Genomic DNA, 26,975 nt, shown 5'->3' with positions numbered 1-26,975 from the left:
CCAGTCTTTACCATGGATGTGATCTTTAAGACAAATTAAAACAAGTACATACAAAACAAGTATATGAAGTCTTATTTGTTATATTTACATATGTAATCAGTTCATATTATATTGTTATATTATTTATCTTTTTTAAGTATTTGATATTGTCACTTTGCAGTTTTCCTTTCTTTGTACTGTCCCTTTGCTGCTGTAATATTTCCCCACTGTGGGACTAATAACGGAATATCTTATTTTCTCACTGTGATCGGCCTTAGTACAAGAGAAAAAACAGTGTTGGAGTTTTTAAACACTTTTAATGTTTTTAAAGATGATTTTATTTTAACATTTAAAAACATTTTTATCATTACATTTTTTCACCAAAATTGTTCTGTTCTGTAAATGATTTGTGGGCCCACTGGTTGGGAGCCTCACTCAGGACTGAACTATACTTCAAACCACCTGAAAGGTGAAGTTCCTCAGGTGCTTTGTGGAGGAGCCTTTTCCAGCCAATCAGGGATCAGAGTTTTACTTCAATCTTTAATGAAGAACTGTCACCTGTAGTTTATCACACCTGTGGTGCATTACCTTTTAATTTGACCCTTTAAAAGTCATGAGACCTCGTCAGAGACCAGAACAAACTGAAGTTGATGAATCCTAAAAGACAAACACTGATTTACATTTACTGACTCTGAACAACATAAATGAATATTAATATGAATCACAGAACAGGTCTCAGGGTAAATACTTCAAAACATTTTGGTTGTAATTTCCCTTTAAATCCACACATGAAGACGCAGCTTTCAGTTTCCTCATGTTTTATTTCTATAGAAGACGAACACAGAGACACAGCGCCACCATGTGGACAGAATATAAAAGATGTCCACTCTGATTAAAACTTATTTCTATTAAATATCTATTTTCTACCTTAAATATTATTTAATATTATTTAGTTTCACTTTATTTTGTTTTGAGGTAGAATTATTTTTCTGTTTTTAAATATTTTCTGTTTTCACATCTTTGTTTTTAATAACTGGGATCAAACATAGATCCATCTTTCTCTATTGTTCTCTACTTTAATACTCGCTGCATCATCCTCCTCATCATCCTCATCATCAGACAGTACAAGATACAAAAACAAACAGTGACAGTATCATATGGTCCGAGCTGTAAAAGTCTGATAGCACCACGATTATAAATCAAGTTGTATCAAAGGTTTGGTCAGAGTTTGTGAGAAAGGCACATACTGACAAACAGAAACACTGCTACATCACACAGCTACAGATCCTCAGAGTCAGACCACTAACACAGGAACCTCAACACTTTCACAATAAAAGCATCTGAATGTACAAGAAGACCACAGCAGCGACCTCTGAACCAAGTCAGTTCACTCCGCATCAAACGCTCACTTCCTGTCCAGTGAAGTCTCAGGTGAAGCGTCAGGTGAGTGCAGCATCACAGGAGGAGAAGAAGAAGAGACTCCGGTGGAGGACTCAGGTGGACTCACTGACATTTCCACACAAATAAACTGGAGACAGGAAAACAGGAAGTAACAAGTTTTAATGTGGAGAAGAACTGAATCTGAACCAGAACCAGACCCAGAGTCTCTGTTCTCTCTTCGTATCTCACCTGCAGTCGCTGCCTCCGGCACTGATGACATACTTATCATCACAGGAGAAGCGGATGTTGGTCACATGAGCTGAGTGGCCGAAGTAACGCTTGTGTTTTGCCTGTAAAGGAGCAGCAGATACAGACAGGTGAGAGTTCACCTGGTGGACGGACACATCCAGACTCAAACCTCTAGCTGTGAAGTTCACTTACAAATTTCTCGGAGCAAGGGAAATCAAAGAGCTTGATGAGGCCAAAGTCGTCTCCCGTCACCAGGTTGACGCCGGCGTGCGAGACACAGGCGCAGTTAACGTCAGCCTTCTCGGCGTTACGAGGCCAAACCCCGAGAACCTCGTCACCCAGGATGCTGGAGAACACACGGTGGTCAGTATCTGAGTCATCCTGTTTCTATGGATCTAAAACATGTTCTCCAAGTGTGTTCTTTAAGATCTACGATGTATTCCCTGACTGTAGGTGGTGCCCTGAGCTCAGTAAGTTTCCTTGGTTCTACAGATGGTTCCTTTAGATGAGGTTCCTACCTAGTGTGCAGCTGTTTACTCACCAGTCTAGAAGAAACGTTCAGCATTAAACTTCATTTATTTACTCACCACCAGCTCTCTCGTTTTGCTTCTATTTCTATCACTCCCCTATTCTACTGAAGTTAGCATGCTAATCTGCTAGCTCCAGCCTGGTTGGACTGTCTTGTCACTGCAGCGTCCAGTCTGTCCTGAAGATGTAGTTTCTCAGAGGACGTTTTATAACCTCGTTTTGTAAATACAATGATGACTGAACCTCTTGACAGATTGATGAGTAAACAGCTGTTGATGCTAACGTTAGCTATGTAGCAATAGCAAAACTTACATATAGCTCCTTTAATTCCCTCGGCTCTAAAGTTTCCTCGGGTCTCTATTTAGTTCAACTGGTTCTAAAGTCGACAGGTACAGACACAGTTTGTGACGTTCTCTGATATCTTCTCTAAGTCACAGCCTCTGGACCATTTTGCATTTGTTACCGGCCTTACCTGGTCCAGGTCGCCCAGGTGATCCTCTCTATGACGGGCTGCTCTGTTAAGATCTTCCCAGTAGGAACTTCATGCACCTGCCGAGTGTAGGTGCTGGTGGACACCTGGGATAGAAACGAAGGAGATTTATGTTTCAGCCAATCCGTATCAGCTGCTGCGTCAACAGCACAAAGGTCAGAGGTCACAGCACCAAACTGACCAAGGACTTCAACATTCAGTAGGAATGAATGGAAGTGTCCGAACCTGGATGTGTTTGCTGTCAGCAGAGAAGTCGATCTGGATCACAAAGCCGGGGATGTCCTTACAGTAACCGATCCGATTGAGGGACGGTCCAAGAGAGAGGTCATAAAAATCAACAGCACTTTCAACAGAACCCACCGCCAAGAACCGGTTGTCTGGACTGAACCTGAACCACAAGAAACAACAAAAACACGTTGAGTTGACTGAGACATGTTAAAGTCTGATGTCCCACCATAGATCCCGACACCTGTCACAGGCTGATGTCGTACCTGATGTCCTGGATGGCAACGCTGCGGTCTCTCTTCTTGCCCCACACGGTCAGGGAGTTGACCAGCAGGACAATGAACTCTCCGTTCTCCATGCCGATGGAAACCATCTCTCCGTTGGGGCTGTAGCAGGTGCACTTGGCAGGATGACCCAGACTTACCTTGTTCAGGAGTTTCTAACACAGAGAACAAGAGCAGATGGTTAACACGTTGTTCCCCATGAGGATACAAGAATCAACCTGGATCTAAAACCCTTAAAGGCCGATCAGTCCTGAGTCTCCTCACCTTATCAGCCAGGTCCCAGATCCGGATCGTCCCGTCATCGCTGGCGGAGATGAAGACGTCTTTGAAAGGGTGAGTCGCCAAACCCCAGATCCCTCCCTGAGTGTGTCCGTTGATCATGGTGTTGGAGGCAGCGTTCTTTTCTCCAACTTCTATGATCTCTCCATCTTTGGTTCCCACCAGGATTTTACCCTGTGTCACCAGGAACGACAGAGACGTTACAGAGACAGAACCAGGATCACACAAGATCACATGACCTTCAATGTAAGAACTGATTTAGTTTTCAGACGCTGTATTTTGAGAAGTCCCTGAAGTCTATTGGAACTGGTGATAAAACGTCACTGTGTAATGTCATTCACCAAACAAGACGTCATGAAAACAAACTGCTTGTTGTTTTGTGTGTTTTGATTTCAGCCCATCAGAACGAGCGGAGTGGAACAAGTGGACATGATGAGAGTGTTTACAGTTTTCAGTAAACACTGTCTGATAGAAGAGTGTGGTTTTACGATGTGATGCGTCTCAAACCTTCCCCCTGCAGACTGATCGAACGTTCTCCACCAGCTGACCGGTCTCCAGCTGAAACGCTCGGCAGCGCTTCATCTCCTGGTCCCAGAGCTTCACAGCTCCTCCTTCTTTAGTCCTGAGGAACACACCATCTCCTTGTTATGATTCAGATTTCATGCACTTCTGTCCTATGGATCATTTCTCTACTGTTCATCAACACTTAACGAGACGTGAAGTCACGGCTCGTTTCAATCAGGATGAAGCATGTTGATTTGTGGTACTCACGGTCGCTCCTTCCCCCCTGTGACGATGAGTCCGTCCCTCAGGGTGGTGTACATGGTGAAGACCGGGCCGCTGTGCGCCTTCGCCACCACCCGCACCAGGAAGTGCTCCCTCCACACATACACATCTCCGTTTATAGCACCAGTGAACGTCAGATTGTTCTGGATGAGATAAAGACAAAATTACTGCAAAGTCTGAAAAACTTGAGATTTATGTATTTTATTCTGAGGTGAGTCAGAATTAGAGTTTTGAAATCAGAGTTTATCTTACAGCACCGAAGGCCACGGATAGCATGGTCTGCATACGGCCGTCCTCCACCGAGCCGATCACACCTTTCTTGTACATGAGCGAACCTCCAACCAGAGTCCAGAACTTGATGTGTTTGATTCCCACTGACACAAACTGGGTGTCAGAGTCTGGTCTGAACTCCACTACAAAGATCCGCTCAGCATGGCCGCCTTTACTGGTCACCTTGGTGCCTGGCAGAGAGGTCAGAGGTGAGCATGGATACCCCTCTGTGGTCTATTCATGGTAATGTTCTGTATGCTTTTCTTGAGTTTGTGCAGATTGTATATTGATAAACGTGTCAGTCCCTTAGGGGATAGGACTGAAATCTTTGTCCACAATTCTTGTTCCCCTGATACTCTCTGACCTTCATGCAGCTGAAGTGAAAGAAAATTCTGTTTGTTTAACCCTTCATTTCTTGATCTTGTTCTCCTGAATGTTGTGATCCTGAGCTGTGGTCTACAAAGTTTAGTGAGATCTTATAAATACTCTGGAAATTCTCTGTGGGCAGACGACCCAAACAAAGTGAAACTGTCATTACATCATCTATATTTCTTAATTTGTCAGAAACCATCTGTACCTTCCTGCCACCTCCACACTGTGATGGTGTGTTCAGGTTCCACTCCTACAGACAGCAGCAACTTCCCTGTAGCACTGAAGTTGACATAGCCGACGCCTTTCGCATGGGAACAGCGGAGGATGGACAGCGTCTGCTTTGTCATGGCGTCCCACACATGGATGGATGGGGCAAGGCCTGTGAGAGGAGACCAGAGTCATAGAAACCAAACAGCTGAAGAACCAAGGAACGAAGGCACCAGGTAGCTCAGGACCTATGGACCCAAGGAACTCTGGACCAAAGGACCTGAGGGCTTCAGGTAGGAAGGGGAACCAAGGAACCATAGGACCAAGGAAGCTAAGGATCACAGCAGAAAAAACCAAAGGTTCCCAAGAATCAAGGAACCATAGGACCAAGGAACTAAGGAACTGAGAAGGCAAGGACCATAACATCCTAGGAACTGTGGAACCACAGACCTTAGTCATTAAAGTCATTGTTCCACAGTAGATTGTTTCAACACCAAGGATCTCAGGCAGTGTGGTATCAAGGAACCAAAGGACCTAAGATTACTAGGAACTGTAATGTCCTAATGTAGACCAGGAACCAAGGAACTAGACCCAGAGGAAATAAGATATTGAACAGCCGAGGTCCTTAACATCCTTGCAACTGTACAATTAAGGATTTATGGAACAGTAGGAACAAAGAACCCAAAACCCAAGAGTTTCAAAGAGCAAACAAACAGAGGTTGGCAGGAACTGTGGATCCAAGGTTTTTGAGGAACCAATGGGCCAGAGAACCAAGGAACTGAGCAGACAAGAACCTAGGGAATCTAAGGAATCAAGGACCTAAGGTAGTAAGGGAATCAAGAAATCAAGAACAGAGGAACAGCAGAAAAAAGGAACAACTGAATCATGGAATCACAGAGTTAATAAACCAGAGAACTAAGGAACCAAACACCAGGGAATGAATGAAGGAAAACACCAAGGAATGAAGGAACAATGGACTGAGGAACAAAAGAACCACTGAACTAAAGGTGAAATGGAACCAAAGGAACCAAGGAGTGTAGATGCTGAGTATCGGGTGAACGAGCTAAGATTCAGGAGGTAGGCAGGTAGGGGAGCAGTCGATCAGACTTCATCTAAGGATCATGCAGAACTTCCATGTTGTCCAGGTGAGGAGGGGACTGGTACCGACATGCTGATTCAACAGAGCAGAACTGGTAAGTGACTGTAATTTAGATTCAGAGTTGGGAAAATAAAAACAGCTTCTTTTCTAAACCACTCTGTATTTACACATTTACAGCCAACAGTATTAACACCTCAATGATCATGACAACACACGACTTCCTTCTTCTGACGCCGAAAGTCAATACAAGTGAATCGAGTCCAAAACAAGGTGATCTGGAACTGGTGACACTAAACCATTGAAAACATCTGAATAAAAGGGATATCACATGACACCAACAGTGTGAACAGTCAGATCAGTGTCCATTATGACCGTCTCCCCTGCTCCTCTCTTGAGGCTCCATATTAGACCCTACTGTATTTAAAAATGCTTCCACCAGGGATTGTTTCCACGTTCCCAATCAAAGTCAGAATGTGACTGAAACGTTTCCATTACGGCTCCCTGAAGACTTCCTCCTCATTGTCTCGTCTTCAGTTAGATTACTGAACAATTTATTTTGGTTCCCTGTAGAGCATTTAGTGAACATGTTTTGTTCAATGCAAATAACATCATTAGGATTCATCCTCTGGGGATCATGATCAACAGTAGATTGAATGAAAATCTTTCCGTTGGTTTTTCGGATGTCTCCAGACGAAAGTGTTGGACAGGCAGATGGACTGTCCTGTGTGATCATGACTGTAGAGGGTTAATACAACAGGAGCACTGCAGATAAAGAGTCGTCATGCCCGACATTCATGCCCTGATAAGATTCATCAGCACAGATACCACAGGTCCAATTCTAGCCTCTATAAGAACTTCTGAATCACAGTGTTACCACGAACAGACAGACACCACATACAGAAACCACAGGCTAACTCGGCTAGCTTAACATGCTGATCGAGGCTCTAAGCAAGGCTCTGTCCTTAGTCCGACGTGCTTTAGTTCGTCTACAGCCGTGCTCACACTGATGTGGAGAAACTCAAACACACTTTATCAAGGTTTTCCATTCACACTAATGTTCAGATTGTTTTTGTACAAACAGACACAAAAAATAAATTGAATTTGTTGAATGTTCTTTTTCGTCTTTTTGTTTAATGGTGTTTGGCAAACTCGAATAAAACACAAGTTCCACTTTTCCTAAGCTTTAACTATATCTCATGGTCTTCCTCAGCTAACAGAGTTTGATTAGTGAAGTATGAAACTTCCACCTGTTATCATGCGACCCCCCCCCCCCGTGCTGCTGCTATCCAGCCACTATAATCTCAGCTCACCGTGTTATAAATCACAAATAATGTGTTTCTCAGGATTATTGTAGAAAGTTTATCTGATGCTGCTGGTTTTTGTTTTGGTGGTAGGATTCAGGGAAGTCAGATGTCTCAGGTGTCTCAGTCAACACAGCAGAAACAATAAAGGTAAATAACCACCAACATTGGTGGTTATTTACCTTTATTGTTTCAGTCTCCACATTGTCATGGATTTTTTTCTCTTTCTTCACACTATTAATGACAAAATTACTAGTGCGGTGAAATGATTTAAACTGGTCGACAAAACTCGCTTGGTAAGAAGATTTTTGTAGGTGCAAAACTCTACAAAATAAGAGCTCGCAGGAAGTAGGAAGTTTGTTCTTTTTGAGGATGGTGACATTGAACTGTCACTGGTTTAGTGTGAATGGAGGGACGGAGTGCTTTCATCAGAGTCCACATCGGTGTAGACATGGTCTCGGAGTGGCGGGGGGGCGAGCTACAAACAGACTCAGACCTGAACAGGAACCTGCCTGCTGATACTCACCGGACACTTCAGCCTCTACACACCGAGAGCAACGACACCAACAGGTTAAACACCGCGTTCTCCACGTGAACAGAATCATGTGTGTGAATGGATCAGTGATGAGTGACTGCAGAAAGGTGAGCAGAGTCTTACCTGGCAGGTCAGTGATGTCACCTGGTGATGAGGTGAGGCGGTGACAATGAGGAAGCAGTGGAAAAGAAAAGAGGTGCAATGGGAAAAAGCAGCCAGGTCATGCACGAGAACAACATGGCGATCAATATTCAGACTGAGTCTGTGACTAGACAGCCACAGATCAGGTCTGTGCTCAGGACTACAGTCAGGTCAGCACAGGTAAACAAACAAAGGTCGCTAATGAAGATGTCATTTTGTTTCTTTATTCCACTTCAGGCAGAGCCTCTGGGGTCCGAAGGGTGAGGGGCCCCTGGGCCCCAGAGCCGTGTTTAATGATTCATTGTGGACATTAAGTGTCTATCAAAGCATCAAAACGTGTTAAAGTCAAGATAAGATTAAAGTTAATCATCAATTGTTGCACTGACACCAACCAAGAAGAACTTTCTTAGGGCAGCACTAAAGTATATCGTATCATTTTGAATCCTATTGATCCGTATCGTATCATTCATTATTTTGAATTGAATTTGTTTTGTTGTGAATCATTTTGAATTGTTTTCTATCCTTTCGAGCCGGACTGTAACGAACCGGATGGTTTTGTATCTTTTTGTTTATTGTTTCATGTCGTTTCATCTCGTTTTAAATCGCTTAATATTCTTTTGTATCATTTCATATCGAATTATTGTATAGTATTGTTTTGAATTGTTTCGTGTGGTTTTTAATCGCATTCATATTGTATTGAAATGTATCGAATCACATGAAATCCTACGGAATCGAGTCGTAATGCATCGTATTGCGTCGCATCACTTTGTATGTTTTTGTATTCAGATATCAACCCTTCAGACTGACGTCAGTGTTTCTCCCAGTGGATGCTCCAGGATTTGGTGTGCCCATGCTCGTAGATCATAATGAGACATTAGCAGAAACACAATGTAACATGTCTGTTACAGCTGATTTGACTTCCTGTCCCGTGACTCACCAATCTGTCCGGTGGCGATGATGTTTTGGTACTTTGGATGCTGATTGACGGTCAGACAGAGGATGTCGTCAGTGTGTTCCAGGTAGAAGCTCTGAGTTCCTGTCAGGACAGGAAGCAGAAGCGTAACGTCAACAACAACAGCAGTTACAGAGAGAAGCTCAGAGTGAGAGGTGTACCGACCAGCGGACAGGTTCTGCATCACCACGGCGGCGGCAGTATGGAAGATGATGTCGGCGCCGTCGTTGAGGTAATGCAGGTTGTTGCGACAGTCGAAACCTCTGTAGCCGAAGACGTGCTCCAAGACCAGCTCCTGAAAAAGCAACAGCAGTGTGAAGAAAGGCGTCAGGTGTCAGTGGACTGATGTTGACCAGAGCTCGTACTGACCTCCACCACCTTCTTCTTCTTGGTCACGTTGTTCCTCAGCAGCTTGTCCGGCAGCGGAGCGGCTCGACTCACGGGAGGCCTGACCGGGACAAACAGGTCCAAACAGTTCAGTGACAAAGTTCAGCAACAGAAGGAGAGATTGTGTGTCTGTGTGTTTGTTGTAGATCACTGGAAGGAAAAACTAAAAAAAAGGCTGAATATTATCAGTCGAGTCAAAAATACAATAATTCATTTCACTACTATTTTTACCTACATTTTTAAAACTCGTTTTCCTGTGTTTTGGGGGAATGTTGTAAAAACACATAAAAGATTAAAAGATAAGAAAAACAACAAAATTTGTGCCAAGAGCTAAAAGTTGTAAAATTGAAGACCTCAAACATAAAGTGAATTTATTTTATCGACTAATAAAAGACGAAAATGAAAAGCTGTAAATGACTGGAGGTGTTATTTATTTTACACGCCACTCTCACTGTTAAAGCTCCAGTGTCGTGTTTCTGTGAACTCGGTCTCCGACTCGTCTAATAATCCAAACCTCCTCACACAGAGTCCACATCAGTCAGTCAGTATGTGAAGGTACCTGTCCTCCACAGGAAGCTCTTTGTGCTGCAGGTGAGGTTTGGTTCCGGACATGTTCCTGATGTTGGCTGAGTAGATCTTGGTCACGTAGTCCACCACCTTCTCTCGGGCCACGTCGCTGTCGTAACCTGGAAACACGACAACAAGTCCGTGACCCCGCTGCTTCTTCTGAACCTGGACCAAGTCCTCCGGTCCCCCTTCAGTCAGACCGGTCAGTGGAGGAACGCTTTAACTGCTGCTTGATGTCAAAGGACCACATACACCTGGACCTGGACCAGACTGAGTTTGTGTTCCTTTAGTGGAAAGGATTCTACCATCAAGACCTGTCCATCACCATGACAACAATGTGGTGATGTCACATCTGACAGTGAAGAACCTGGACCTGTGTGTTGTTTAGACTGCGTTACCTCCGTCCTCCTCGGTGTCGTCATCTGACTCCTCGCTGTCCACGGCTTTACTCTCTTTGTGTCCTGGCGGTTCTCTGGTCCAGATCATCAGCGCCGTGTCAGCCCCGCCCACCGACAGCAGCATGGAGTCATCATTGGACCAGCGGACGTTTGTCACGTTGGTGCTGTGACCCACGTACTTCTTAAACTTGGCGAACTGGCCCTGAGGTCAGAGTTTACAAAGTGAGAACATTGAGGTTTTAAAGGTTTGTGTCAGCTGGGATGTTTCTCTGAGTCTCACCCGGGACGGGAAGCTGAACAGTTTGAGGAAGCCGAAGTCGTCTCCGGTGGCGAGCAGTTTGCGATCTTTGGTGAGTGAGGCGGTATTTACGAAGCTGAGCGTCGGCCATATTCCCTCACAGGTGGGACCCAGAACCGAGGTCCAGCTCGCCCAGTCCAGCTTCTCGAACTGGAAACAGACACAAACACTCAGACAAACAGAAACTGATGATCTGCAGAAGATAAAAACAGAAAACAAACCTCGGCCACACTGATGTTCTGTTTACGTCCTCGCGGAGCCTCGAAGAACAGCTGCTCTTTAGCTCCAGTGTTCACCTGCAGCAGTTTACCTGTGGAGGAGAATATCAGGTGTGGACATGACTTCATGAACTTCAGTCCAGTGTAGTTGTATATGTTCACTCCTCTGAGACGGTAACGAAAGCTAAACTGCTGGATCACAACTATGAGGACGTTAGCATGAACATTTAGTCTGTAACATTCAGAATGTTTGTTTTTATCCTGCTAGCATGCTAATGTCAGCTCAGTCATCAGGTGTTGGACAGGTGGAAATGTTGATGAAAACTCTGGTCGCTCCTGCCGCCGTTCAGCTAGTGAAGTGTAAATCATTACTAGCTGTTCTGGCCGACAGTTAGCATGTTAGCATAGCATCAGTACAGGTGTGTTCACCTCTGGAGTCCCAGTCGATGTGAGTGATGTAGCTGCCGGCTCCTTTACAGATGCCAACTCTCTTACTGGTCAGGACGTTATAAATGTCCACAAAGGAATCATGGGACGCCACCGCCAGGTATTTCCCAGCATCTGAAACGCAACACGTGTCATCACTGACCGACCAATCACCTTCACCCTTAGACACACTTGTGTGGTGAGTTCAAGTACCTTGGGAGAAGCAGATGTCGGAGATGAGCTCCCTGCGGTGGTGGAAGGTCACCATGTCTTCCAGAGTGTCGGCGTTCACCACCAGGAAGCTGCCGTCGTTCAGACCGACCGCCAGAGCTTTACCGTCAGGAGAGAAGGCGCAGCAGCGTCCACCTGACAGGTAACACACAGGTGACACACAGGTCACACACAGGTAACACACACAGGTCACACCCAGGTCACACACAGGTCACACACACAGGTAACACACACAGGTAACACACAGGTCACACACAGGTGACACACACAGGTAACACACAGGTCACACACAGGTAACACACACAGGTCACACACAGGTAAAACACAGGTTACACACAGGTAACACACAGGTGACACACAGGTAACACACACAGGTCAGACACAGGTAACACACAGGTCACACACAGGTGACACACAGGTGACACACAGGTGACACACAGGTAAAACACAGGTAAAACACAGGTGACACACAGGTCACACACAGGTCACACACAGGTGACACACAGGTGACACACACAGGTAACACACAGGTCACACACAGGTGACACACACAGGTAACACACAGGTAACACACACAGGTAACACACACAGGTAACACACACAGGTAACACACAGGTCAGACACAGGTAACACACAGGTGACACACAGGTCACACACACAGGTCACACCCAGGTCACACACAGGTGACACACAGGTCACACACACAGGTAACACACAGGTCACACACAGGTAACACACACAGGTCAGATGCAGGTAAAACACAGGTTACACACAGGTCACACACAGGTGACACACACAGGTAACACACAGGTCACACACAGGTAACACACACAGGTCACACACAGGTAAAACACAGGTTACACACAGGTAACACACAGGTGACAAACACAGGTCAGACACAGGTAACACACAGGTAACACACACAGGTAACACACCCAGGTCACACACAGGTGACACACAGGTCACACACACAGGTGACACACACAGGTAACACACAGGCCACACACACAGGTGACACACACAGGTGACACACACAGGTAACACACACGTAACACACAGGTGACACACAGGTGACACACAGATAACACACACAGGTAACACACACAGGTAACACACACAGGTAACACACACAGGTGACACACAGGTCACACCCAGGTCACACACAGGTGACACACAGGTGACACACAGGTCACACACACAGGTAACACACAGGTCACACACAGGTAACACACACAGGTCAGATGCAGGTAAAACACAGGTTACACACAGGTCACACACAGGTGACACACACAGGTAACACACAGGTCACACACAGGTAACACACAAAGGGTCACACACAGGTAAAACACAGGTTACACACAGGTAACACACAGGTGACAAACACAGGTCAGACACAGGTAACACACACAGGTCACACACAGGTAAAACACAGGTTACACACAGGTAACACACAGGTGACAAACACAGGTAACACACCCAGGTCACACACAGGTGACACACAGGTCACACACACAGGTGACACACACAGGTAACACACAGGTCACACACACAGGTGACACACACAGGTGACACACACAGGTAACACACACGTAACACACAGGTGACACACAGGTGACACACAGATAACACACACAGGTAACACACACAGGTAACACACACAGGCGATACACAGGTCACACACAGGTCACACACAGGTGACACACAGGCGACACACAGGTGACACACAGGCGACACACAGGCGACACACACAGGCGATACACAGGTCACACACAGGTCACACACACAGGTGACACACACAGGTGACACACACAGGTCACACACACAGGTGACACACACAGGTGACACACACAGGTAACACACACAGGTGACACACAGGTGACACACAGATAACACACACAGGTAACACACAGGCGACACAGAGGTCACACACAGGTAACACACAGGTCACACACAGGTCACACACAGGTCACACACAGGTCACACACAGGTCACACACACAGGTGACACACAGGTAACACACAGGTAACACACAGGTCACACACAGGTCACACACAGGTCACACACACAGGCGACACAGGTGACACACAGGTAACACACAGGTCACACACTGGTGTGTACCACCTGCAGGTTGTTCATCTCACCTTTCTTGAGTTTGCGGACGGCGACCATGCGGTGATTGGCTGACAGCTCCCAGATCCTCAGAGTCTTGTCGTCGCTGACGGTGGCACAGACAGGAAGTAGAGGGTGAGCCGCCAAACCCCACACTTCCCCCTCCATGTGACCCTTAACACAATACACAGGTAACACGGTGAACAGGTAGCTCCTCCAGAGACGGTCTGAGGAAGAAGATGAAATGGTCTTAAACCGGCAGACACAGGTGAGTCTCTGTGGGTCTCACCTGGACCAGCAGTGTCATGGGTCCACTCTTGTCGATCTCCAGGATTTCTCCGTTCTTTGTTCCCAGCAGGATGTGACCGTGACCCAGAGTGATGGCTCTGATGGACGGGTTGTCCTCCAGCAGGAGACCTGGTCCAAAATCACAAAATAAATGAAACACTGGAGAGAGAGAGAGAACCAGAACCAGAACCAGAACCAGGACAAGATTGGAGACAAAGACCAGGAGTGTGACACCTTTAGAGGACGGAGACAGAGCAGCTCTCTTGATGGCGTACGTCTTCAAACATCTTTCAAACATGTCGTCCCAGAGCTCCACGATGCCATCCTTCCCCCCCGTCACAAAACCCTGGACAGTGAACGCAACACGGGAAACATCAGAGAAAACATCAGCACTGATGATGGATGATGGATGATGGATGATGGATGGATGATGGATGAATGATGGATGGATGGACTAATGATGAATGATGGATGGATGATGGATGGATGATGATGGATGGATGATGGATGGATGGATGAATGATGGATGGATGGATGATGGATGGACTAATGATGAATGATGGATGGATGATGATGGATGGATGGATGAATGATGGATGGATGGACTAATGATGAATGATGGATGATGGATAGATGGATGATGGATGGATGATGATGGATGGACTAATGATGAATGATGGATGGATGATGGATAGATGGATGATGGATGGATGGATGAATGATGGATGGATGGACTAATGATGAATGATGGATGATGGATAGATGGATGATGGATGGATGGATGATGGATGGACTAATGATGAATGATGGATGGATGATGGATAGATGGATGATGGATGGATGGATGAATGATGGATGGATGAATGATGGATGGATGGATGAATGATGGATGGATGGACTAATGATGAATGATGGATGGATGATGGATGGATAGATGGATGATGGATAGATGGATGGATGGATGATGGATAGATGGATGATGGATGGATGGACTAATGATGAATGATGGATGATGGATAGATGGATGATGATGGATGGACTAATGATGAATGATGGATGATGGATAGATGGATGATGGATGGATGGACTAATGATGGATGATGGATAGATGGATGATGGATAGATGGATGATGGATGGATGGATGGATGAATGATGGACTAATGATGAATGATGGATGGAGGATGGATGGATGATGGATAGATGGATGATGGATGGATGGATGAATGATGGATGGATGGACTAATGATGAATGATGGATGATGTAACCTTGTCCAGGGAGCACATGGCGAACACGGGGCCGTCGTGGGCTTTGATGGTCTTGATGAGCGTTGTGTCTCTCCAGATGTAAACGTCTCCGTTTGTGGCTCCAGAGAAAACCAGGTCCTCAGATCGACCATAACATGCCGACATCATCGTCTCCTGTTTCCCCAGGTTCCCAAATATCCCCCGTTTAAACGTCAGACCGCCACCTGCAGGACCGGGACAGAAAGACAGTCTTTAAGGGAACTTTAGTAAGGTACATCCAGGACGTTTAGCTTAGCTTAGCATAAAGACTGGTAGCAGGGGGAAACTGTTAGCTTAGCTTAGCTTAGCATAAAGACTGGAGACAGGGATCCCTGTCTCCTCACATCTTCAGTGGGAGGAACTCAGATGTGAGGAAAAGACACAGGTGAAGGAAACATGGATGAAGTGAAGTTTACCTGAATGCTGCCAGAACTTGATGTGTTTCATGCCGACAGTCACCAGCTTGTCCATCCTGAAAGGATTACTCTTCACCACAAAGATCTTATCTTTGTGACCCCTGCAGGACAGAGAGCGTCAGTCACACACCATCACCAGTCTGGAGTTACCCTGTTACTGTACTGTGTGTGTGTGTGTGTGTGTGTGTGTGTGTGTGTGTGGTCCTGGAAACACATGTCTGTCTGCCTGTCACCTTGATGACATCACAGTTGTGCAAGATACAGTCATGAAACTTTACAGGTGTGTAGTTGAGATCAAAATGAAGGCGTTCAACCATGGAGTGGGCCGACCCATGAGTACTGAGTCCTGATATAATGACATTGTAATAACCACTGAGTCCTGATGTGATAACTTAGTAATAACCACTGAGTAGTTGTGGGTCTGAACATCACCATGGAGACAGTTCTGTGACATTCAGGATCTCAACACTGTAGCACAGATCAACACTCTCCTCTGGTGCTACAGTATCATGTTGTTATAACGTAACCTGTTCACTTCCTGTGGAGACAGTGAGTCATTTGGTCCCTGAGCTTGTCTGTCAGGTTTGCTACAGATTCAACAGGCCACCTGTTTCCTGTGGGGAGGCTCCGCCTTCAAGACTAGAGTCAGGGAACAGTAAACACCCCAGACTTTGCCATGACTGCAGTCTGCAAGATGTGCACTGTATACCTGCATATACGCACCACCACACCTGTGCATCAGGTGTGTACATTAGTCAGGTTGTATTCAGGTGTGTGTACCTGGCCTTGGCCAGTCTCTCTCCTTTCTTCCAGTCCCAGATAACAATGGAGTGAAAATCATCGATTCCCACCGAAACCAAACTCTTCCCATCCGCTGAGACACAGAGACACAGAGATACATGAGTCAGAGACAGGAGACATCAGACAGACTCAGGAGACAGACACAGGACAGGAGACATCAGAGGTTCATCACTCACACAACTACTCAACACAGTGACTTCCTCCTGCACAAACACAACCTGTCCACACTGACACCAAATGGGATAAGGAAGAGTGACACAGGGATAACTAATGGTGATATCTGGATTAAAAATGGTGCATTAGCGATAACAAACAGCTTCACTGATGATGAAGTGAAGATTTACAGGTGGTGATTGGGCAGGGACAGGTGGGGATGATTGTACCTGTGAACTCCAGGGCACACACTCCTCTGCTGTGGTGTCCCTTCAGTAGTGACAGACACTTCAGGGTCTGGACATCCCAGATGTGGACGGCTGGGTCTCTGCCCACCTGAACACACAGACAGCCAATCAGAAACAGTCTCAGTGAGTCCGACAGTAACCTGCTGCGCTCCGATTGGCCGGGCGTACCTGTGCCGAGGCCACGTAGTCTTTGAGCGGGTGGACAGTGAGGCTGAGGATGTCGTCGTCATGGCCGAGGTAAAACCTCTGACTGTGTTGCAGCCGGTTGTAGATGATGGCGACGGCGGCCACATGGTAAACAACCTCCCCCGTCTGACTGTAGAACAGGTTGTTACGACAGTCAAAGCCCCGATACCTGCAGGAAACAGGAAACAGAACCGCCACAATAAAACTCAGAGATAACCTTGCCGTTGTGCCGATAGTTTCACTGATAGTTTAGAGTTTTTGTTTTTACCCGTGAACAAACTGCAGACGAAGACCCTCCTCCGGGGCTTTCTGCCGCTTCAGGGAACCAGTCAGCTTTTTCCTCAGCTGAGGCAAGTCCTCCTTGTACACCTGCAGACAGACACAGGTGAGTCAGCCATGTTCCTCATACATTATTTACAGCATGTGATGAGCTTTTATTTTCTGGAGACCTGACGTTCGTAGCTGGTCTGAGCTTCCTGTTCGATGTCCGAGTCGAGCTCCGGAACATCCGACACATCCGAGTCTGACTCTCCGCTGTTGGAGTCGGCGTATCCCTCTGAGGACGCCAGAGAAATGTCATCAACAGCATGTTACTGAGGGTGCTTGGTTTTTCAGGGACAAATACGTGCGGGTGCTGATTCACGGTTTACAGATGTCTGAGGATAACAAATGGTGTTGAAGAGTATTTATTGTTATCTAGGATTAAAACAACAGTTTAGGGATGACAAATAGCAATGTAGGAAATCTAATTAAGGGTTAATTTAGGGTTTGCAGAGAGAGGTTTGAGGATGATAAATGGCAATGTTGGATTTAGAGATGAGCAATAAATGGAGTTGAAGCACAATGACCTGATTTTGATGTTGAACTTACAGGTAGCAGTTTTAACAATCATGATTAAAGTCATAAATGGTAAATGTATTGAAACAAATGATGTGATTTGGACGGTGATTTGTTTAATTTAGTCTTTACAGACGGTGAATTGAAGGTGATGCCACGTATATACATATTTCATGAATGTCAGTCTGGTGTTAGGAGGACTCAGCTGTGGTTAAGACTAAAACTTCTTCAGGTCATTTCCAGACAGTTTGTGATCCAGAGAAATGCTGAGGTGGTGAATCTTGGTCTAACCTTGGAGAAGAGGCTCCAAGACGCCATTCATGACGCCTTCAGGCAGGAACCTCCACTGGAAGACGGCGTGGTCGGCGCCACCGGTGCTGACGACCCACTGCAGGTCATTGGACCAGCGGACATTGGTCACGTGGGCAGAGTGACCAATGTACTTTTTGAATTTGGCTCCTGTTTGAGGAAGAAGAGGAAGGAGTTCATAGAGCAGTTAGATCCAGCAGCTTGGAGACAAGCCGTGACTCATGTGAGCACCTTGAAATGACGGACAGTCGCAGTCCAGGAGCGTTTTGAATCCATTACAATTCTTCTTTAATTGTAGTTAGGTACGGCTTTCAACATTTGTGAGTAAATAAAGTTGTAAATAAGAAACTCAAAGATCAAGGTTTCCCCTAACGGATCTGCTCCATCAGAAAGGATCCAGACCTCTGGGTCCTCCACACAGGTAAGGTACCTGAGTTACTGAAAAGGTTCCTGCAGTTGGACAGAGCTCTACGTGGAACCGAGTGTTTGTCAGACTGACCTTTCTTCAGGCAGGGGAACCTGAAGAGTTTAACAAGGCCAAGGTCGTCTCCGGTCACCAGCACGGCACTGCTGTAGTTGGCATCCACAGAGTTGACATTGGTGATGTTGGAGTATTTGGGCCAGATGCCGTTTACCTCAGCCCCACTGACGCCAGTCCACGTCATCCAGTGGATCCCCTTCGCCTCCTCTTTAGCAACCAGCTTCCCTGCTGGAGGACACAAGAGGAGGTTAAAAGGTCAGGAGAGGAGTCAGTCCCATGTCACGACAGACTAATCCCAAGTAAAGGCAGGATCGTCCCAAGCCACGTCCTAAGAAATATATTAGTAAACGAATTAAGTGTCAGTGATGTAGAGTCACAGACCACGAAGTCGGTACCTGGCATCCTGTAGAAGAGCCGCTCTCCAGCGCCATCATTGGTCTGGAGGAAGCGGCTGTCCACCGACCAATCCAGGTGGGTGATGAAGGAGGTGGAGCGGCTACACTCGCCCACCTTCTTGTAGCGCTGGGCGACAGCGTAGACATCCACCAAGCCGTCGTTTGATCCCACCGCCAGGAAGGAGCCATCTGGAGAAAACTTCAGCTCATGGATGACCTCCTTCCTGTCCTTGATGTGTACAACCTCCGTCATGTCCCTAGAGAGGAAGGATATGAAGTCATCTATAAATGTCAAACTGGTGATTCTCAGTAAGGATCAATTAATCTTAAGAAAGCTTGGTGTGATCATGTACCCTGAGTTCAGTTTTAACAGAAGTCTGCATAATGCCATCTTAAAGGGAAATCCAGGTATTGGTCCAAAGATTTTCAAAATAAACTTCAGTTTTACGTGACCATTCCAACCATTAGCCTCCTGGATTAGCTACAACAGCTAACTGCTTACTTCTGGCTAAACAGAGCAGCAAAATATCTTTTAATTTGAAGTAAGGACAAACTGTATGATGTGACATCACAGTAATAAATGGATGGAACTAGTTTACAGGTGAGGTCACCTGACACGCAGCACTGTGAAGGATCCGTCCTTCATCCCCAGAGCGAGCTGAGAGCCGTCGTTGTTGAAGGAAACACTGCGAACCGATTCCTCCATGTTACAGCGAGCCAGCAGAGTGTGGTCAGGAAGACTCCACAGCCTGAGAGACAGACAGGTGAGAGATAAACTCAGGTAATCAGAAGCCTGGCAGCGGCAGTGGTGGGGGTGGGGCAGGGGCGTTGGTGGCTCAGTCTGACCTGACAGAACGATCATCACTCCCTGTGACGGCGACCGGCTGTTTGGGATGCAGGTCGAGAGCCCACAGCTCGCCCTCGCTGTGACCCTGCATCAGTAGAACCGGTTTGTCCCGGTCTCGGACCATGACCTCGAAGATCTCACTGTCCTGAGTGCCCGCCAGGATCCGGTCTGCCTTCCAGCAAACGCTGCGGATCGACAGACCTGAAACAGAAAACAGACCTGACTGGACTCGGACCGGACCACCTGGCAGCGTGGAAACGTTTAACGCGTTTCAGGAAGGTCAGGTGAGATACAGGAAACACATGGGAAAGGTTCATCAGCTGTTGGGAGTGAATGGGCTCCAGTGGGGTCCTGCAGGTCCTTTGAAAACCTCAGAACCTGCCAAAACCAGATCAAGACTTTGGCCCATAATCCCTGATATCCCACATCATACTGGACAATCATTACCTATTAATTATTAACTGATAATTACTCATCAGTTCAATTACAGGATCGACCCCCCCTGCAGGTCTGGAGCTGATCTGGATCAGGTTTCTGGGTCTGACCTTTGTATCCCTGCTCGGCCTCTCTCAGGTCGATCTTGGTGATGGGTTTGAAGTCGACGTCCCACAGTCTGATGCAGCCGTCTCGTCCCCCGGTGGCGAAGCCTTCCTCACAGGCGTGCATGCTGAAGATCCCTGCCTGCACAAAGTGTTAAATATGAGACATTTTCCCATCAGCCCTGCTGCTTCTCCTCTCAGCGCCCTCTGCCTGTCTCCTGCTGTGACTCCACGGCAGATTTCCCTCTAGAAAACTCATTACATCACATGACCTACTGACAGGAAACAGGAAACAGGAAGTCCTACAGGAAGAACTATCAGATTTTATTCTTAAAGCTCTGACTTTATTCTCAGGACGTACGGCCACACACCAGCCACGTGACATACTGTTGCATCGTTTGACGCATGCCAACTGACTCTTCGAAGCCCCGCCCCCTCATAAACCAATGCTAGGTCTTGTATTTTGAATTACCCCGTGTGCAGCCTGCACGGTCCTGATCAGAGTGATGCCTCTCCACACGTAGATGTCTCCGTTCAGAGCTCCGGAGTACGTCAGCTCGTCTTTGGCTGTAGAGACACACAGGATGGTCTGCAGGTCGCCCGTCTTCCCGAAGATCCCTCGCTTCGGCGTCAGAGCGTTCCCACAGAGAGTCCAGAACTAAAGAAACACAAACATGTTATTCCCTCACTTATCAACATGTTCACATTTAAACTGTGTGAAATAAACAAAGAGTCACTCATCAATAATAAATAAACACGAGTTAAACTGATGGACTTCCTGTCTCACCTTGATGTGTTTGACTCCACAGCTGACCAACCGGCTGGACTGGAACGGATCCCAGGCCACGTCAAAGATCTACAGGAAATCATCATCAATACAACTGATCAATACAACTGATCAGTACTGAACCTGATCAATACAGAACCTGATCAATACTGAAACTGATCAATACTGAAACTGATCAACAGTGAACCTGATCAATACTGGACCTGATCAATACAGAACCTGATCTATTCTGGACCTGATCAGTAATGAACCTGATCAGTACTGAACCTGATCAATACGGGACCTGATCAATACTGAAACTGATCGATACTGAAACTGATCAATACTGAAACTGATCGATACTGGTCTGGAGTGTATGATCTTCAGTCTCTGGATGAAGACTCGTACTCTGTCTGAGTGTCCGGTTGCCGTGGCGAGGACTCGTCCTCTCCTCCAGTCCCAAACACACACCGTGTTCTTGGCGTCCAGACCGACTGATGCCAGCCGCTACAACAACAAACAAACCAACAAACAAACAAACAAACAAACAAACAAACAAACAAACAAACAAACCGTAAGACCAGGAAGTTCAAACACTGATCCATGAGTAAACCCACATGCAGCTCCGCCCACCACTGACATTCGAAGCACAGGATTGGAGGATGTTAAACTGACTCAGTCATAACGAAGTGACTGTAACGAGTTACTGACCGAGTCCTCTGATTGGACGAGAGTCCTTCCATAAGGCTGCACCTTTAACTCCATGTATCAGGTGTTCTATTAACCGTTAATTAGAGCTACATTCACGGTCGTTATCGATCTGAGATTGTAATTAACTTAATCTCCAGAAATAACCTTTGAATTAAACGATGTGTGGTCCTCAGATGAAGGAGGAGCCTGATCCCTCAGGTGAGGTCATGTGACGCTGCCAAATAAACAATGAAATAAACAAACAGATCATAATATGTTGTTGCTTATCGCTGTTAATTAACATGACAGATATTCAGGACATCAGTCCCTCTCTGAGACATTACTTAAATATTATTATATTAATATTAAAATTGTGTCAATATTATTTTGTGAATCTGTATTTATTGAATTAAAACAAACTAAAACAGATTGAGAGTGACGTGGTTCGTACTACACGTCCATGAATCGACTGAAACACCTTCAGTTAGGCTCTCAGTCTGAACAACCTGCTTCTGTTCATCGGGAACACTTCCTGTTTGTGAGTCACGTGATGACAGAACAAAATAATGTGATGTTTCACCTTTGAACCTTTCAGAGTTCAATTATCTTCTACTGCTGTTGTTCCTCCTCACACTGTTTGAGGTCAGCTGTTATAAAATGAACCAGTTATATATGCGTCTATAGACATATATACACAGGTAAAAACCTGTGACATCATCACGAGGGGGCATGGTCACACCTGTCCGTCAGAGTCGAAGGCGAGACAGGCCACTCCGTGTGTGTGGACGTCCCTCAGGATGGACACGGTCTGCATGGCGTAGGTGTCCCAGATACAGATGTACGGGTCCTTCCCCACCTGACCCGTCGCCACCTGGATCTTATCTGGATGGATCGCCAGACTGGGGGGGGGGGGACATTTAAAACAAGAGCAACAGAGGTCACTCCTGATGGACAGCGCCCCCTACAGAACACATTACAAACATCATCACCTGACACATCCCACCATGTTCAGGTCACCTCGTCTTTTCCTTGTGTCCTTGTGAGGACAGAGGAAACAACAACTTCCTGTGTCAAACATTTGACCTCATCACTTCTGTTTGAAGGCAGCGTCATCAGCATGACATCACAGAGGATGACAGCGACATGCTGAGCTGTGATTGGCTGACTCAGCGTTTAAATGTTTTTTCCTACAGAAAACCAACAGACGGGTGGGTGGGTGGGTCGGTGGGTGGGTCGGTGGGTGGGGGGGGGGGGGGGTGGCTGTGATGGACCAATAGACACTTTATACTCATGAACACACACCTCAGCATTTGTGTCTCTGTGGAGGGAGACAGATGCATGCTGGGTAGATTCTCAATCTGACAGTGGGGGCCTCCGTCACACAACACTGATGGGAGCTGCGGCCGTCAGCTCCCATCAGGCCGTGGGACTCAAACACTGACCCCCACTTCCTGTGGAGGAGCAAGAGTTTTATGTCTAATTGATTTTAGATCAGACACGTTTCCTGCTTCATCTGTTGTTTCCATGGAAACCGACTGATCAACCAGTGGCTACTCTGAGACCAGTCTCTTCCACTGAATCCTACATTTCCCACAATGCACCTAGACATGGTGTTTCATTAGAGCTAAAGCTGAAGTTCAGTTATTGATTTTGTGTCAATGAAGAACATTGAGCTGATATTAAACAGCAGTTTGATCAGAGGAACCTCACCTGATGATGTCATCATTGTGTCCCAGGTAGAACTTCTGGGTGTGTTCTCGGGTGTTGTAGACCACGCCCACCCCGGCCACAAAGTACACCACCTCCTTCCCTGCGGTGTAGTACAGGTTGTTTCGACACTGGTGACCTCTGTAGCCGTGGATCCACTCCAGCCTCAGCTGGCAGCGAGGCGCCGTCTTATCCGACATGTTCCCTCAGAGCCGCCAACGCCACGTCAAACACCCATCAACAAACAAAAACTAATGTCTGATCCGGTCTGGTCCGGTCCGAGCGGGTCTGTCCGGTCCCACAATGATGTCACATCAAAAACCCTCTCCTGTACGAACACGGAGACCGGCGGATCCGTGTCCATCCAAAACCTGCAGCTGGTCCTAACACTGATGGGTCCTGTAGTCCATCACTGTAGTCTCTTTACCAGAGCAACGTCCAACTACACTTCCCATAATTACAAAATTCATTTACAAAACAAACTCATTAAAAGAGTTTAAACTTATGGTTTCAGTCACTGTTTTTTTCAGTTAAATGATAAACTGTAAATGTTAAGGCTGAGTTAGATCAATATACTGTTATACATACATATATATATATATATATATATATATGTATACACACGTCTGTTGTTTGTTGTTTGTGCTACAAACGTTTAGCTACCATCAGAACGTCACGTCCTGTTCTGTTTCTGTGGCTCTAATCTCTTACAGATGAATCAAACTGTGCACTGTCCCTTTAAATCTTCAGGCGTCACCTTTAAAGTGTTTGAAATGACAGGAAAATTACTTCTACTACAATGAACCTAATTTTGTCAGTTTATGTTTGAAATGTTCAAATATTTTAGCTGCTGACCTTCGAAATATAATGTTGCTCTAAATAAACTAAAGCTTAACACCAACAAACACTGACTGTAGCGACTGGCTGCTGTTGATCAGATAACCATTAATCAATCAGATTTTTTTAGAACTACTACGATCTTACAGATCATGTGAGTAGAATATTTTCACTTAATACAAAACTTAAAATATTTATTTGTAATGTCAATAAAATAATTTCCTAAATCCAAAAATGTATTTATATAATAATATAATTATATATAAATAAATAAATAGATTTTATAGGATATTTTAAACTACCACACATTATGATACAAATAGGATATATATCAAATTTGTTTCTGTATCACGTTCCACTAAAAACATATTACAGTAAAGTTGCTATTAACCTTCCATATATTAATACACCTACAGTTAAATGAATGTGAATCTTAGTAAACACATAAAACTATTTGTTCTAATGCGAAATTCTTTAGTGAAACAGTGACTGTTGATATTTGGTGACAAATTACACTTTTACACTTTCAATTAAAAAATTTAAACATGTAATTTTTCTAAAACAACTTCACATTGTGATATTACTCAAATAAAAGTGATTTGAACCTTTTCTAACACTATTTCTGTTTTATATCTAATAGTTATTTTAAATGTGACGGACAGGAGGTACAGGAGCCCGCAGGGACATTTCTAGTTAAAGAAAACGTTCTGTAGAATCTTCCTGTGAACGTTTTCTGCACAGACACAGAACATCCTCAGCTGTGAAGGTTACAGGAAGCTGCTCCGGTGTCATATTAATATCAGATATGAATATATAATGTGCAGAGAGCACATGCTCCTGTACAAACATTAAAGAGCTTTGAGTCGGGAGCGTGAGGAGTCTGTAATCTGTGTGGTTCTGACCCAGGTTCGGCTGGTTCCGTCAGTTGGTCAATAACCGACCGTCGGTGGAAATTTGAGGTAATTCTTCAAACGAAGCCTCAGAAAATCCCTCCGCTGATTCCCGCCGCCGTCTGTTCGCTGTTTCCAGCTGAAATCCGGAGATTACGGCGCCGATTTATCACCGTCAGTCCGCATCCAAACCCTGGAGAAAACCCGCATCCGCACCGCCCGACACCGACTGCACCTGCTCCTGCAGGCCGGCCGAGACGCGCGACAGCCCGGCAGAGACCCGGAGCAGCTCCCCGGCTTACACACAGCTGCAAAAACACAGAAAATGATGAAGGAAAGTCGGAATATTAACGGGAATCCCAGGGATCACCGACAGCGTCAACGCCAAGAGAATGGACACCGACACATCCTGTTATGACTTTCAAAATAAAACGCAGTACAGCTCTCTCGAGTGACATGAAAACAGAAAAACAAGAAAACAAAAACTTTATTCACGGTGCACCTTATTCTTCTAGATTCATCCTTTAAAAACCCTCATTTGTTTTGTTCCTTTTGTTTCCTTGTATCTTACATTGAAGTTATTTCTCTATCATTAGGATGACATATGTTTCTTATTCTCTTTCTTACATTGAAAATTATTGTTTGAGAATTGTTATTGTTATTTTTAGGTGTTTTAAAAAGATTTTTTAATATCATTATAGTCTTGCATCAAGACAACAATCAAAAACACTAAACCTCGGATAATTCTTTGATTCTTTGATTTTCATCAATTATTCCGAGTTATTTTTGTATGACGAATTGTTGTGTTTTATTTTGAAGGCCAAGGTCCTCATTTCCGGTCTCTCTCGCGCTAGCCTCCGGCAGCTTTCCGCCTCTGTCATAGCGCCAGGTCAGGTGCGGTTTTAGCGCAGAATCACAGACTCAGCTCAGGAGCGGTGCATGATGGGGGGTGTAGTCATGTGGCTGCTGCTGGCGGGAACAGGTGAGATAGAACTGAGAAACATGTTCAGGTAAAAAAGACGGAATTAAAATATGTCAACATGTTTTTGTTTTTTTAAATAAGAAAATTGTGATTTTTTCACACATGTACAGAGAGTCAGGAGGGTCAAGATACATCCTGGTGTTAAAATGGTTCTCTACAGCGTTAGCTACCATAGCATTAGCCAGTTTAGCTAGCTACAATAATTCACAACTTCAATAGAAATATTGTATATATTTACCTCACCTGCAGAAAAAACAGGCCTTTATTTTGAAACACAGTTTATATTACAGACAGACCTTTATTTTTTAATTTCTTCCTGTTTTGCTCCAGTTGTGAGTTGGACTTACTCTGGTCCAGGTCCTGGTTCTGGTCCAGGACTTCAAAGAACCAGAAACCTTTAGCTTTAGCCTTTAGCCATGAGCCGCAGCAGCTAACAGCTAGCAGCTAGCATCTGCTGCAGATTAAGAGACAGACCCACTGACTTCAGATCAGACCTGAACCAGGACCAGGTCCACCTGAGGCTGCAGAGATCCTCTCTGACGATCAGAGGAAACACTCAGATTCTAAACCCTTAAACCATTTACTGCATTAGTGTTGTGTTAATGCA

At 45.6% G+C, this 26,975-nt stretch overlaps 1 protein-coding gene across 3 annotated transcripts; it reads right to left on the bottom strand.

The window, feature by feature from the left end:
- Positions 1-276: 276 nt before the first annotated feature.
- LOC130166856 (echinoderm microtubule-associated protein-like 6) lies at positions 277-26,975 on the bottom strand. 3 transcript variants are annotated; one of them, XM_056372656.1, is made up of 43 exons: positions 26,665-26,975; positions 23,663-26,379; positions 22,692-22,851; positions 21,671-21,769; positions 21,284-21,352; positions 20,969-21,154; positions 20,503-20,638; positions 19,957-20,158; positions 19,722-19,859; positions 19,111-19,367; positions 18,734-18,943; positions 18,217-18,384; positions 17,538-17,644; positions 17,357-17,457; positions 17,071-17,257; positions 16,885-16,990; positions 16,481-16,574; positions 15,701-15,801; positions 15,267-15,469; positions 14,234-14,345; positions 14,001-14,128; positions 13,744-13,885; positions 11,585-11,737; positions 11,375-11,506; positions 10,949-11,037; positions 10,710-10,877; positions 10,430-10,631; positions 10,024-10,150; positions 9,447-9,525; positions 9,243-9,372; positions 9,063-9,161; positions 8,108-8,128; positions 5,048-5,221; positions 4,453-4,661; positions 4,186-4,343; positions 3,922-4,036; positions 3,400-3,588; positions 3,118-3,290; positions 2,852-3,014; positions 2,609-2,712; positions 1,801-1,954; positions 1,609-1,709; positions 277-1,507 (listed from the first exon to the last, which is right to left on the bottom strand). In XM_056372656.1, exons 2-43 carry the CDS (start codon positions 23,857-23,859, stop codon positions 1,483-1,485), a joined length of 5,868 nt encoding a protein of 1,955 aa, XP_056228631.1. In that variant the 5' UTR covers positions 23,860-26,379; positions 26,665-26,975; the 3' UTR covers positions 277-1,482. The 3 variants fall into 3 exon arrangements, with proteins under 3 accessions (XP_056228631.1, XP_056228632.1, XP_056228633.1); XM_056372657.1 differs by lacking the exon at positions 26,665-26,975 and having other exon boundaries at positions 18,734-18,940; positions 23,663-26,631; XM_056372658.1 differs by lacking the exons at positions 8,108-8,128; positions 26,665-26,975 and having other exon boundaries at positions 23,663-26,631.

This window comes from Seriola aureovittata, chromosome 3, assembly GCF_021018895.1.
Source record: "Seriola aureovittata isolate HTS-2021-v1 ecotype China chromosome 3, ASM2101889v1, whole genome shotgun sequence".
Classification (NCBI taxonomy): Eukaryota; Metazoa; Chordata; class Actinopteri; order Carangiformes; family Carangidae; genus Seriola; species Seriola aureovittata.
This window is presented reverse-complemented; position numbering and strand designations above follow the sequence as displayed.